The 12,353-nt window shown below is 35.2% G+C and overlaps 1 protein-coding gene across 1 annotated transcript in view; it reads left to right on the top strand.

The window, feature by feature from the left end:
* WDR17 (WD repeat domain 17) overlaps positions 1-12,353 on the top strand; it is a 138,546-nt gene that overhangs the window by 91,626 nt on the left and 34,567 nt on the right. Inside the window, exons 14-21 of the mRNA XM_019651731.1 lie at positions 1,607-1,809; positions 3,039-3,188; positions 3,273-3,403; positions 3,703-3,828; positions 4,859-5,014; positions 8,008-8,072; positions 10,453-10,585; positions 11,052-11,143. Coding sequence (XP_019507276.1) covers positions 1,607-1,809; positions 3,039-3,188; positions 3,273-3,403; positions 3,703-3,828; positions 4,859-5,014; positions 8,008-8,072; positions 10,453-10,585; positions 11,052-11,143 — 1,056 coding nt within the window. The remainder of the gene's footprint in view (positions 1-1,606; positions 1,810-3,038; positions 3,189-3,272; positions 3,404-3,702; positions 3,829-4,858; positions 5,015-8,007; positions 8,073-10,452; positions 10,586-11,051; positions 11,144-12,353) is intronic.

Here is a 12,353-nt window from a genome sequence, read left to right as displayed (position 1 = left end):
AAATTGAGGTATGAAAAATCTTACTTTATGCAAGTAAAAGTCATGATGTATAGTAACCAAAGGTTTAATATTGAAAATTAAGTATTTCAATCTTGAAATTTTGGCATGAATCCAAATTTAATAATAAAAACAATGGTTAGATTTCTGTGGGCTATCACTTGAAATATTACTTATGATAAGCTTCCTTTTGAGATTGTTCCAGTCTCTTATCATAAACTTTAGAGTCTAAATTCTGCTCTACAGAAAAAAAGGTATAATTTTCAATTATTGTCTAAGAAACATTTGTAAGAAAGACAGCAGTAAACATTTTACTGACTTATGGTAATGAAAGTTGAAAGACATTTCAAAATTCTAGTTATTGGCTGCTTTAGTGGCCTTATAGATGATGGTTGTACCTAACAAGTTATCTAGCACCTTTAAATAAAAGTCAAAATTGTAGAGAAACCACTAATTGCCAATGTACTCATTAAGAACTCCCAGATACTAAACTGCAACCTGGAAGCCTCGGGCTGTTCTTATGGAGTCAACACAAGCTTTCTTATGTTTGATCAAAAAATATACATTAGGACTTCAAAGCTTAATGTTGGCCTAATCTAACTTATGTCATAAAAGCAGGGACCTTTGTTGTAGTGCCCCCATGATAACATGAAAGTATTTTAATACAAATCACTTTAGTATAGTCTCACATGTGAAAGTGTGATATCAAACAAAAGAATTTAAATGCTAACATATATAAGAAAGTAGCACCAAAAAAATAAGTTATGATATATCTGGATACACTGTCCTGTACTAGGATAAAGGGAAAAAGAAGTCTTTTTGTATAAAGCAGAAAGAGACAGGCCTTAAAAAAATAAAAATATATGTCTCTTTTATAATGTGATATAACCTTTGAAATATTATTATTTTGGTATTGTCAGGTTGATGTAAATCTGTGACTGAAAATTAGTATGAATTGTCCAAGCAAAGTTGGCATTTGGAGGTCTTAAGTTCGAGTTCAAATTTTATTTCAGTAACATTTGCACTTTGTACAATCAGTAGATTTAAGTAACATCATGTATCCAGTTATATTTAAATTCTATACTTGATCTGAGAGTGACTTCACACTCACTAAGCAACTTATTTTACTGACAAAAACCTGAAGGAATGATTTACTGTATTGATAAAAGCATAAATATGAATTGACTTTTCAAATAATACCTATTATCATACATGCTGTATTTCCATCATTTACAAATAATTTGAGTGCTCTTAAATTATTGTATTCATGTTATTAACCATATTTTTCTTTGGATTTATCTGCCCTGGACATTTCATTTTAAGAAAGTAACTTTTTAAACATATAAACTGTGTAATAGTATAATTAGTATCGTTAACAAGTGACCAGTAAAAGTAAGGAAAACAATGCTGTTTATGAGAATAGGGTAGGTCCAGCCTAGTTAATTGTTCATTTCCACCTGCTATTAAGAAGAGAATCTTCACATATCTTGAAACGTAAAATGCTTTTTTAATATACTGAGAAATCACCATTGTGCTCCATTAAGACTATGTTAATATTTGAGATACATTAAAACTTGAATGATATTACATCCATAATATTCTGTTTCAGTTCTGTTCGAATCTGGGATTATACTCAGGATGCCTGCATCAGTGTTCTTAATGGGCATAGTGCACCTGTGAGGGGATTGATGTGGAATACGGAGATCCCCTACCTACTGATATCTGGCAGCTGGGACTACACTATAAAAGTATGGGACACTCGAGGAGGAACTTGTTTGGAGACTGTGTATGATCATGGTGCAGATGTATACGGTAAAGTGTTTTTTGTGTACTTTTAAATTTTGCTATATTAATGATGATTATAATTTCTGAGCAGTTTAGTATGTTTTTAACTTTATTTATTATTTATTTATTGGGGAACAGTGTGTTTTTCCAGGACCCATCAGCTCCAAATCAAGTAGTTGTTTCAATCTGGTTGTGGAGGGCGTAGGGACTGAGCCGGCAACCTTGGTGTTATGAACACTGAGCTCTAACCAACTGAGCTAACCAGCCGCCCCGAAATTTAGTATTTTTTGAAAACTTCATGCAGTGTTTCATTTTTAAATAACATTTTTCTCGTTAGAAACTATACATGTTTATTATTGAACTATCAGAATACACAGAAGATAATAGAAAACATCATCAGAAATGATCAGAATGTAACTAATGTTAGCATTGTGGAGTCTTTTTCTTTCTCTCTCTGCAGGTGTATTTGTGTCTCTGCACACACACACACACTCTCTGTCTCTCTCTCTCTCTCACACACACACACACACACACACACACACTCACACTCACACTTACATGTATGGCTTGGATTTTTCTCTCTCTCTTACCATCAAGTAAGTTGTAAAACAGGCAATCCATGGTAAAGTAGATAAAGCTTATTTAGCCATTCCTCTACCTCTGTTTATTTAGGGAAATGTTTTATTTTTTAATATTATTGAGCTAGGTATGGAAAATCTGATTTCTTATCTTTTGTGTACCACTTGACTCTCACTTGTAGCACCCAAATCTTAATGGGTGGGTGTAAGTAGGTGAATTAAGAATGCAAAAACGATTCCTTAAAGACAGTAAACCTAATCTAGCCATTTGTATCCACATGCTTTATCCCATGACCTTTTAATTGATGCAGTGTGGGATTGAGAACGCCATTTCTGGACACTTTAAATTGAAAGGTCCCCAACTCTCTCTTGGAGTCAGAACTTCCATGCATCCATTTATCCATTAACTCACAGATTACTTTGCACTGCATTGGTATAACAGACTGAAATATAATTGCAACATTTTCATCCAGGACCATTTGCTTTCTAATAACTATTTAAATTGTTTTCACACTTACAAAAGATGCTCAATAATTTATTACATTTTTGTATTCAGCCAAGATAGAAATGTTATTTGAAACATTTCTTCGAAGCTTCAACTCCAGATGTTTTATGAAGTACATATAGATAAAAATATTTTTCAATGTTTAGTTAAAGTAGGTTTATTTTTTCCATCAGGTTTAACATGCCATCCGAGCCGCCCCTTCATGATGGCCTCTTGCTCCCGTGACTCTACAGTGAGACTCTGGTCATTAACACCTTTAATCACTCCTTTACAAATTAATATTCTGGCAGACAGATCTTGGGAAGAAATTATCGGGAACACTGGTATTGACAATATGCATGTATTAGATTTTATTTTTAAATCATATTATAGGAGTCTTTTCTCACTGCATGATGTCTGTTCTCCAGATTATGCTATACAACAAGGCACCCCTCCTCTATTGTGTGGTAAAGTATCAAGAGATATTAAACAAGAAATAGAGAAGCTAACTGGTAACCCTCGAGTGAAAAAACTAAGATGGTTTTCCAAATGTCTGTCAGTAAGTATTATAGGAATTAAATGTGAACATTTTCCCTTTCACGGAAATGAATTGTTACAACTATTGTCATGGAGTTATTACATATTTACATGTATCATCCCAATTCATTGGGTTCGTCTGAACAAAATCAGTACATTGTAAGAAAGCAAAAATGGAAGCTGGAAACAATGAGATAAACCATGTTATTATTTTGTTAGTTTTCAAATTATGTATGCCTGCATTATATTTTTGAAAATGCAAAATGCTGTGGGAATTCAAATTCATTACGACATCTTTGGATTTTTGTACCAACTCTTCAGCCTCCAGGTGGCACTGACAATTTGTGGAACTTAGTCGCTGTGATAAGAGGGCAGGATGACAGCTTACTTCCTCAGAACTATTGCGAAGGAATAATGCATCTGAAGCATCTGATTAAATTCAGAATGGTAAGTAAAGTATACAAATATGTGCTCAAGCGAAAATCATTTTTGCCTTTTCACTATTAAAATATAAAGATTATTTTTAAAATTTATATAATTAGAGTGGGTAGACTGAAATAAGTGAACATTGAGGAGATAAATCTTCAGTTTAAAACAATCATGAGCATATGAATTATTTGAGAACAGATAAAGGCAGCCATGGTTTTCATAGGTTTAATTTCATGAAATTCTTCAAAGGTCACTTGGAACTACTTGAAACACTTTATGTTTACCCTACAACCAGATGATCGTGACAGATGGACTATTATGATTCTAGTCTCAGAGGCCTAATAGGCTGTATTCTAAGATATGTTATTGTATTATGGCTCTTAATGAATTTTAATACAAAATTATTAGTTACCTGATACCTGGAGCGATATGCAGTACCAACCACTAACCAGTCCTGAACCAGAAAGAAGAAATAGCTTTTATATTTGCCATGAAATATCAGTGGTGAACTTAACTGGCAGAGCATGGAAAGAATTGTGCCAGGGATGTGGATTTGATGGTCATAAGAACAGTTATTCTCATAAAGAAGCACCTTTTTTATTCACAAAGTAAACACATAATGTCTGTAATGGTTCCCTATGGACAGTATAGGAGCCAAGTAGAATAAACCAGTTATCTTAATTTTTATTAGAGGCCTTTATATATTTTTTCACCAGCTAGAAATCACTTTATCACTCTATCTTTTGGCTTCCGGACCTCTGTATCACCACAACACAGAGCTTTAAGCTCTGTGAGCTTTAAGTACAGTGGGATTTAGGCTTTCTTCACCCACACCAAGCACCTCCAGTCTCTGCTCCCCACCCACACCAAAACACTGTATTTAAAGAGGTACCATATTTTATAGAGAAGAAGTATTGATTTTTAAAAATAGTTAATTTCCAATGCTATATGCTTTTAAAATATGTATCCATAGAATGCTTTTATGGCCATCTGTTATCACCAGCTCTTGTGTAACAAAATTTAGAAAATTTTATTTCCTTTTAACCAGTCTGAAGCCCAAGAACTAACAACAATCAAGATGTCTAAATTTGGTGGTGGTATTGGTGTTCCTACTAAAGAGGAAAGACTGAAAGAAGCTGCTGAAATCCACTTGAGATTAGGACAAATTCAGAGATACTGCGAACTTATGGTTGAACTTGGAGAGGTAATGTCCTATTAAAGCAAAATTAATGAATTTAACAAAGTATTCTACGTCCTAGTTAAATACTAAATATTAAGCGTATCTTTTTCTAGATGTAACTGGCCCTCTGCCAAGCTGACATCAGATGTATGCCTTAGAACAGTTGTCAAAGTGAAATCCAATCTAGCAGAGTCAGCATTACTTGGGAACCTGTTAGGCATGTACTTGCCCACCCCAAACCTAGTCAGAAACTCTGGGGGTGGAGCCAAAAAAACTGAGCTTTTATAAGCCCTCCAGGTTATCCTCACACATGTTAAAGTTTGAGAACCACTGCCCCAGGCTAGTCTTCGATTCCTAAAACACATCTGTGTAGCTCACAATGGATCCCCCTTGTTAATACGATTAATATCTGTTATAACTAAATCCCACCCTGGCCAGAAGAAGGGTTTCTACTGGCGATCATTTGGTGACATATGCTGATTTATATAGAGGACTGAATCAACAGAAGTTTTCAGTAAGGTTAGGACGATCTATTCTATTAAAATTAAGCATAGTGGGCCGGCTGAGTGGCGCGATGGTTAAGAACTGGCTTGGGATGCCAGAGGGCCCCGGTTCGGATCCCACATATGAGGGCCAGTGACACTGCCCTCCACAGCTAAGATGCTGAACAACAGCTCAACCTGGAGCTGGGCTGCCGGGAGTCGCCGGCGACGGCATACGCTGCAGCCCCTGTGGCAGTGGGTTGCCATGGCTACTGTGTGTAGCCAGCAGCCAGCGTGAGCGGCTAGCAGCTGCAGTGAGCGGCCGTCCAGAAGCCGGCAACTGATCTGTCTTGCCCGGGAAGAGCGCAATGATGGTGCCAACTTGGGCCAGTGAAGCAACGTCCTCCACAATTAGACTGAAGAACAAAACGACAGCAACTTGTCTGTTCCCTTTTCCCCAATTCCCCAGCACTGTTCCCATCCCCCCAATTCCCCAATAAAAATCTTAAAATAAAATAAAATAAAAATAAAAATAAATAAATTTAAAATTAAGCATAGTGCTTACTTTTGGAAGGTGGGTGGTGACTGAAATTGAGCAAAAGGAAGAGGCTTCCGTTTCTTGACCTGGGTGCTGGTTACATGAGTGTGTTCAGTTTGTGAAAACTTATTGAGCTTTTCATTTTCCTCATGTGTATTTTAGTTCAACAAAATTCTCTCACCGCTCAACAACAACAACAAAAAGATTAGAATGACATGGACTTATTTCATACTTGATCATTTTTTCAAAGCTCTAAGTTAATTTTATAATTACAAAGCATGATATGAAAAATACTTACAAGTAATATAAAGTAAAACTGAGCAATGCAATTCCAATAAAATATATCAAAATTTAACTTAGTGTACCTTTTTATTTCCCCATACACTAAAGACAATTACTGCTTGACCTAAAATAATAAAAGTGTCATTTAAAAACACATTGAAAAGGCATTGTAAACTAAAAAGTATTTAATCTAGAAGCAATGTAGAAGTAATGATATGACTTAAAAGTTACTTATTTATTTATTTATTTATTTATTTATTTATTTATTTATTTATTTATTTATTTAGCTGAGCCATTCTGCCGCCTGTTGGCTGCTCAGTGGCAGCTCAGCTCAGGCCGGGAATTGAACCACTAGTTGCTCAGAGCTCGCACTTTTGAGCGAGCTCTTAACCAACTGAGCCACTCAGCTGGCCCTTAAAAGTTACTTTTTAAATAAGGCACTATTAGAAAGGATAATATATATCAAAAGTCAAGAAGAAAAGGAATAAATAAATTTTGTTAAAATGGTGTAATTCTTTATATTTCTGTGTTCTGTATTTGGGTATATGCAATTTTAAACTATATTTAATTCAAATTTAATTGAAGATACCTTAACCAGGTATCTGATTATAGAACTTAATTTTGTTGTGCAATTTCATTGATGGACTTAAGGATAAAAAATCTGTGCTTACAATCCTTTAGAAATAAGAATGTCCTTATAATTTTTCATATCATCTCCTTACAAATCATTTGTATTTCTGTAAGATTAATACTAGAAAATTAGAAAAACATTTAATATTTTTACTTACAAGACATGTTTTTATTAAAAGAGCTTGGTGACATTAGTTTCATCTACATTTCAACTTCTTTTTTCCATTCGTCCCTACTATAATATAGATAAATTTCCCTAAACACGTATTTTAAGTCCCTATTTTCAGGTAACATGGTATAAATAATATAATGTTAAAAATTATCTATTTATACTTTAACCTATTATTTCAGGCTAATTACCAATTTCATAGCTTTCATTGCAGTAGAACTCTACTGTTTTGGAGCCTTAATTAAAATGGCATTTTGATTCATGTAATGATATTTCAGAATATTTTTTCCTCAGTGCCCTTCTAAATTTAATTCAGTGAAATTCATATTTTCAAGTAACCGTCACAATCAGCCTTGATTAAACAATGAGTTTCTTTAATAGTAGTATAATGTCTAAAATATGAAGGTAGGTATTATTAACTGTAAAGGGAGCGTTTACGATAAAGTTTATAAAAATGAGTAGGGAGAGAATAAAATTAGAAATAAATGTCATTTGTTAAATATAAGTAACAGTGAAATAAAATTTTCAGTATGTATTATTTTGAACAGAGAACACAGAGAACCACAGAACCAATTACTCTGTGTTGGAAATGAGTTAATATATTTTCAAACTACATACTTTAATTACTAATCCTCCCCACCCACACTTCTTTCTGTCTCTCCCTCCCTCCCACTCTCCAGATTTTGGATTTTTCCTGCTAAATAATAGAATTTACATCTCTCATTTCATTTTGAAGTATGGTAATATTTATATTCTGTGGAATGCATGAGATAAAACAAACAAACAAAAAAACACCTGGAAATCCAAACACTCTAAAAACTTGTATTATAAATCTGAGTTCACAAATAAAAGGGTTGAAAGTAAGATAGTGCGATCAAAATGGCTGTGTTTCTACTCTTCTTTTCTTCCATTTCAGTGGGACAAAGCCTTGTCAATTGCACCAGGGGTATCTGTGAAATACTGGAAGAAGTTAATGCAGAGGTAAGGCGAAGAGTCTGTCCCAATAGATGTTTTGAAATGTGTTAAAATAAAAGCTATATATAAATGTGATGGCAGCTTTTAAGATTTTTACTTTCATGTTTTTTTTTAAATAATGAATTTATATCCACTGATACAATAAACTAAATGAATCAGTTATAAGTAATTTTGGTATTCTTATATTTGACGTGACATCTGATAAATACAGTGGGAGGCAAATTTCCCCATGTCAATGGAGGAAATGACAGATCAGTAGACATACTTACTGTGATGCTATTGAAAAAGAAGTGGTAAGATTTTCCAAAAGTTACCAAATGTTTGTGAAATACTTATTTTCTAAATAATCTTGGAAATTTTCTCGTAGACACTAATTCCTACTGTTTCCTCTCCATGGATATAAGGGAGGTACAGATGATGAAAAAGAGTTTGAAAACTGAGGAAGCATAACTAGATGTCCTTGTTATAGAGTGTTACAAACAAACAAGGTCTTTCCTAAGATGTATTACTTTCGCAGGTCTCCCATAACAAAGTTCCACAAACTATGTGGCTTGCAGCAACAGAAATTTATTCTCTTAACAGTTCTGGTGGCTGGAAGTCCGACATCAAGTTGTTGGCAGGCTTGGCTCCCACTGAAGGCCCTGAGAAAAAGCCAGGTCCATGCGTCTTCCCAACTTCTTTTGGTCACTGCCAATCCTAGGCACTCATTGGCTTGTAGACACATCACTCCAACCTCTGCCTTGTCTTGATATGGCATTATCCCTGTGTGTCTCTATGTCCAAATTTCCCACTCTTTAGTAAGGACACCAGTCATATATGGTTTCGGTATACCCTAATATAGAATCACCCTGTCTTAACTAATTACGTTGACAAAGACCCTATTTCCAAATAGGTTACATTGACAGATACCATGGGTTAGGACGTCAACATATCTTTTTCGGGGACACATTTCAACCCATAATGTAAGATTATTATCTATTCTGTTCATTCAACAAATATTTATTTAGTGCTCACTATGTGCCAATCACTGCTAGGCCTGTAGAGTACTAGTTAATGAGTATTCATCTTATATCTGGCATTAAAAATGAAAAATTTGTATTTCATGGTACATGGTTTAGAAAAAAATTCAACTGCACCTCACATGTACAAATAAAAGTCAATCAGAGACAAAGCATGAAGTCCCAAAGGATTAATGCATTTGCGGTGGGAAAGCAGTTTTCCCTAGCACCTCCTTTCCCAACTGTAAGTTAAGTGCAGGCTGGCTCCAGCCCTCAGACCGTAGGCTCCTACCCTAAGCTTTACGATCCCGGATAATTCTAAGTTTCTGTACCCTCATTGCACAATTGTGAATGTTATTGCTCCTATAAACCGTAATAAAGTCTAGAGCGTATTTATTTCACAAAACAATTTTGTTTTAACCTCAGCAAAAATTCTATTTCATTTATCTTTGAAAACCAACACCTGATTTTCTCTGCTCCGTAGTCATCACATAGTGGCCAGAAAATCCCCCACAGTTCCGAAGTTTATGTTTTATAGATCCAGCCATTCAGAAAGATTGATTGGCAGTCTCTCAGTCCTAATTCCAAGTGCCCCGAAAGAGAATATTGTTCCTAAACAGCTATAACAAGGAAAAACATGGTCACATGGTAAAAACATAGCTGTTGGGGAGAATCCCAATGACCCTATGAATTGGAGACTGTTAACAGTGAGGTAGGCAGACAACATCAAAAGTATCTACTACACCTACCCAAAGATAGGCAATTGGAATGTATAAATTGAATATATCTGATTAGTGTTCAACAAAATTGAGGTTGGGGATGGTAGAAGAGGGTAAAAGGGGTCAAATATAGAGGGTGCCAAAAAATGTATACACATTTTAAGAAAGAATAAAAAACTGTATTAAAATTATAATATATACCGATAACACAAGATGAACACAAGTCATGTGTATACATTTTTTTTGACACGCCTGGTATATGGTGATGGAAGGAGAACTGACTTTGGGTGGTGAACATACAATGCGATATATAGATGCTATATTATAGAATTGTACACTTAAAGCTTATATAATTTTACTAACCAATGCCATCCCAATAAATTTAATTTTAAAAAACCCTGATGTTAAACATTAATAGTGGAATTAACTAGGTTGGTCATTGGGACTTAAATAGAACAAAAGCAGAGATGGACAGATAGTGATGAATAGAGAGACTGACACACAGCCTTCATCATCTATAAGATCAGGACGCCCAGCCCCCCTCATGTATCTGGAACATTTGTTTCCTTTATGTCCTTGTATTATCCTTTTTAATGATTTAAGCTAGTTGCACGTAGAGGCTCTCTTGAAATTATTATTTTGTAAAAATAATTGTTCTTATTTTATTAGGAGAGCTGATCAATTAATCCAGGAAGATAAGGATGATGTCATTCCATACTGCATAGCCATTGGTGATGTGAAAAAATTAGTCAATTTTTTTATGTCCAGAGGGCAGCTTAAAGAAGCTCTGCTGGTTGCACAGGTACAACCACCTAATTACACAAGCTGCACAGGATGGTGGGTGGGCGTGGAAGGGAAGAGCTTCTGTTGACTGACTCACTTTCACATCATTGGCAGAGTCATGGATGGCTTGGCTTATGCCCAACTCCAGGCCTTCTATCTGGACATTTCAGTCACACCATCTTTGCTCTGGTCACACTGAACTTATTTTAGATCCTTCAATACACAAGCATCTCTGAACTCTCAACGTTTATATGCTGCTGAATGTTATATGTGCTTGAACATCTTCTTCTAGTAGCCATTTACTTGAAGCTTCTTGTTGATAAACAGCAGAGTTCAGTTTTTATTTCAAATTCTAAGGTTAATCTCCAAATTGTAGTATAAGTTTCAAACATGATTTAAGTATACTTTGCTCAAAATAATATTCTGAAATTGGTCAATTACTAACAATTAGCTAAAGATTAATTCAAGTGTTCATTAAATTCCAGGCTGCTTGTGAGGGAAACATGCAAAGCTTACACGTCTCTACACCTAAAGGATCTTCCTATTCTGATGATATCTACAAGGAAGACTTTAATGTGTGAGTGATTTATTCTTTGTTTGGAGTCAATATTTTTATGGTTGGTTTCTCTTTAGGAGTTCTTTAGGGACGTGTGGTTCATCCTTATTTGTATACAGAGGACTTGGCTGGAGCATGTCGTCAACTGCATTTCCCACCACAATCTAGTTCCATTACAGCATCCATCCCTGGATGAACAGGAAATGTTAGGCATGTGGACACAGCCTAGACACACTTTAGCCTCCAGAGAAACAAAATGCATTTTAGTAAAGAGACTGCACATAAAGCGCCTAAAAACTGAGCCAGCCTGTTGGGGAGGAGGAGCAGTGAAAACAAAGTGTGTCGCTTATTAATGTTTCACTGTAAAGTCAGTATGGATAATATGGTAATACTGTTCATAACCCTGTGGCTCCAATATTAGTGACTAGAATAATAGGCCTCTTTAAAAGAAGAAGTCCAGATAGGTATGTTTTCTAAAGAAATGGAAATTAGAATTCTTTAGCCTTTATTTTATTTTTTTAGCCTTTTTCAAATCTAGGAATCTACCTTCCCCTGCCTCTATTTTTGGTTTCTATTTTTGCCCTAGAAAATCGGATATTTGAACTTTTAGGACACTTATCAAGTAAAACAGGATCATAAAATGTTAAGCAAATAATGTGTTGGGACTAACATATTCCTTCCTGGCTCTTTGCTGCTACTCTCTGCCACTTCTAAACTTGGCATCTTAAAGATCTAACATACACCACTACCTATATTCTAGCCACCACCTAAACTTTGGAAATTTCCAGTTCAACCTGTAATTCTTCAAAGGTTAACTTCCCCTATTACTGAGTCATTAATTATTCAATGTAGGATGGTAAATTTTGAAAATTAGGCTTTTCTTCTGATAATTGGGGGACTTCTGAGCTCACCTACTAATAAAGACTGCTTTCCTAATTCCCCCCCCGCCAAAATCAGGCTTTATACCTAACTCAAGGATGTCGAGTTAAATTCTATTTGATCCTTTAATCAGCTTGTTATAAAAGGGCATTAGTTCCCTTTTGTGATGGAATCCTTGTGTTCATCTAGACCAGCGGTTCTCAACCTGTGGGTGGCGACCCCTTTGGGGGTCGAACGACCCTTTCACAGGGGTCGCCTAAGACCATTGGAAAACAAAAAGATATTTACATTACGATTCATAACAGTAGCAAAATTACAGTTATAGAGTAGCAACGAAAATAATTTTATGGTT

This window comes from Hipposideros armiger, unplaced genomic scaffold (genome assembly GCF_001890085.2).
Source record: "Hipposideros armiger isolate ML-2016 unplaced genomic scaffold, ASM189008v1 scaffold_165, whole genome shotgun sequence".
NCBI lineage: Eukaryota > Metazoa > Chordata > Mammalia > Chiroptera > Hipposideridae > Hipposideros > Hipposideros armiger.
The sequence above is the reverse complement of the archived record's forward strand: the minus strand, read 5'-3'. Positions and strand labels throughout refer to the sequence as shown.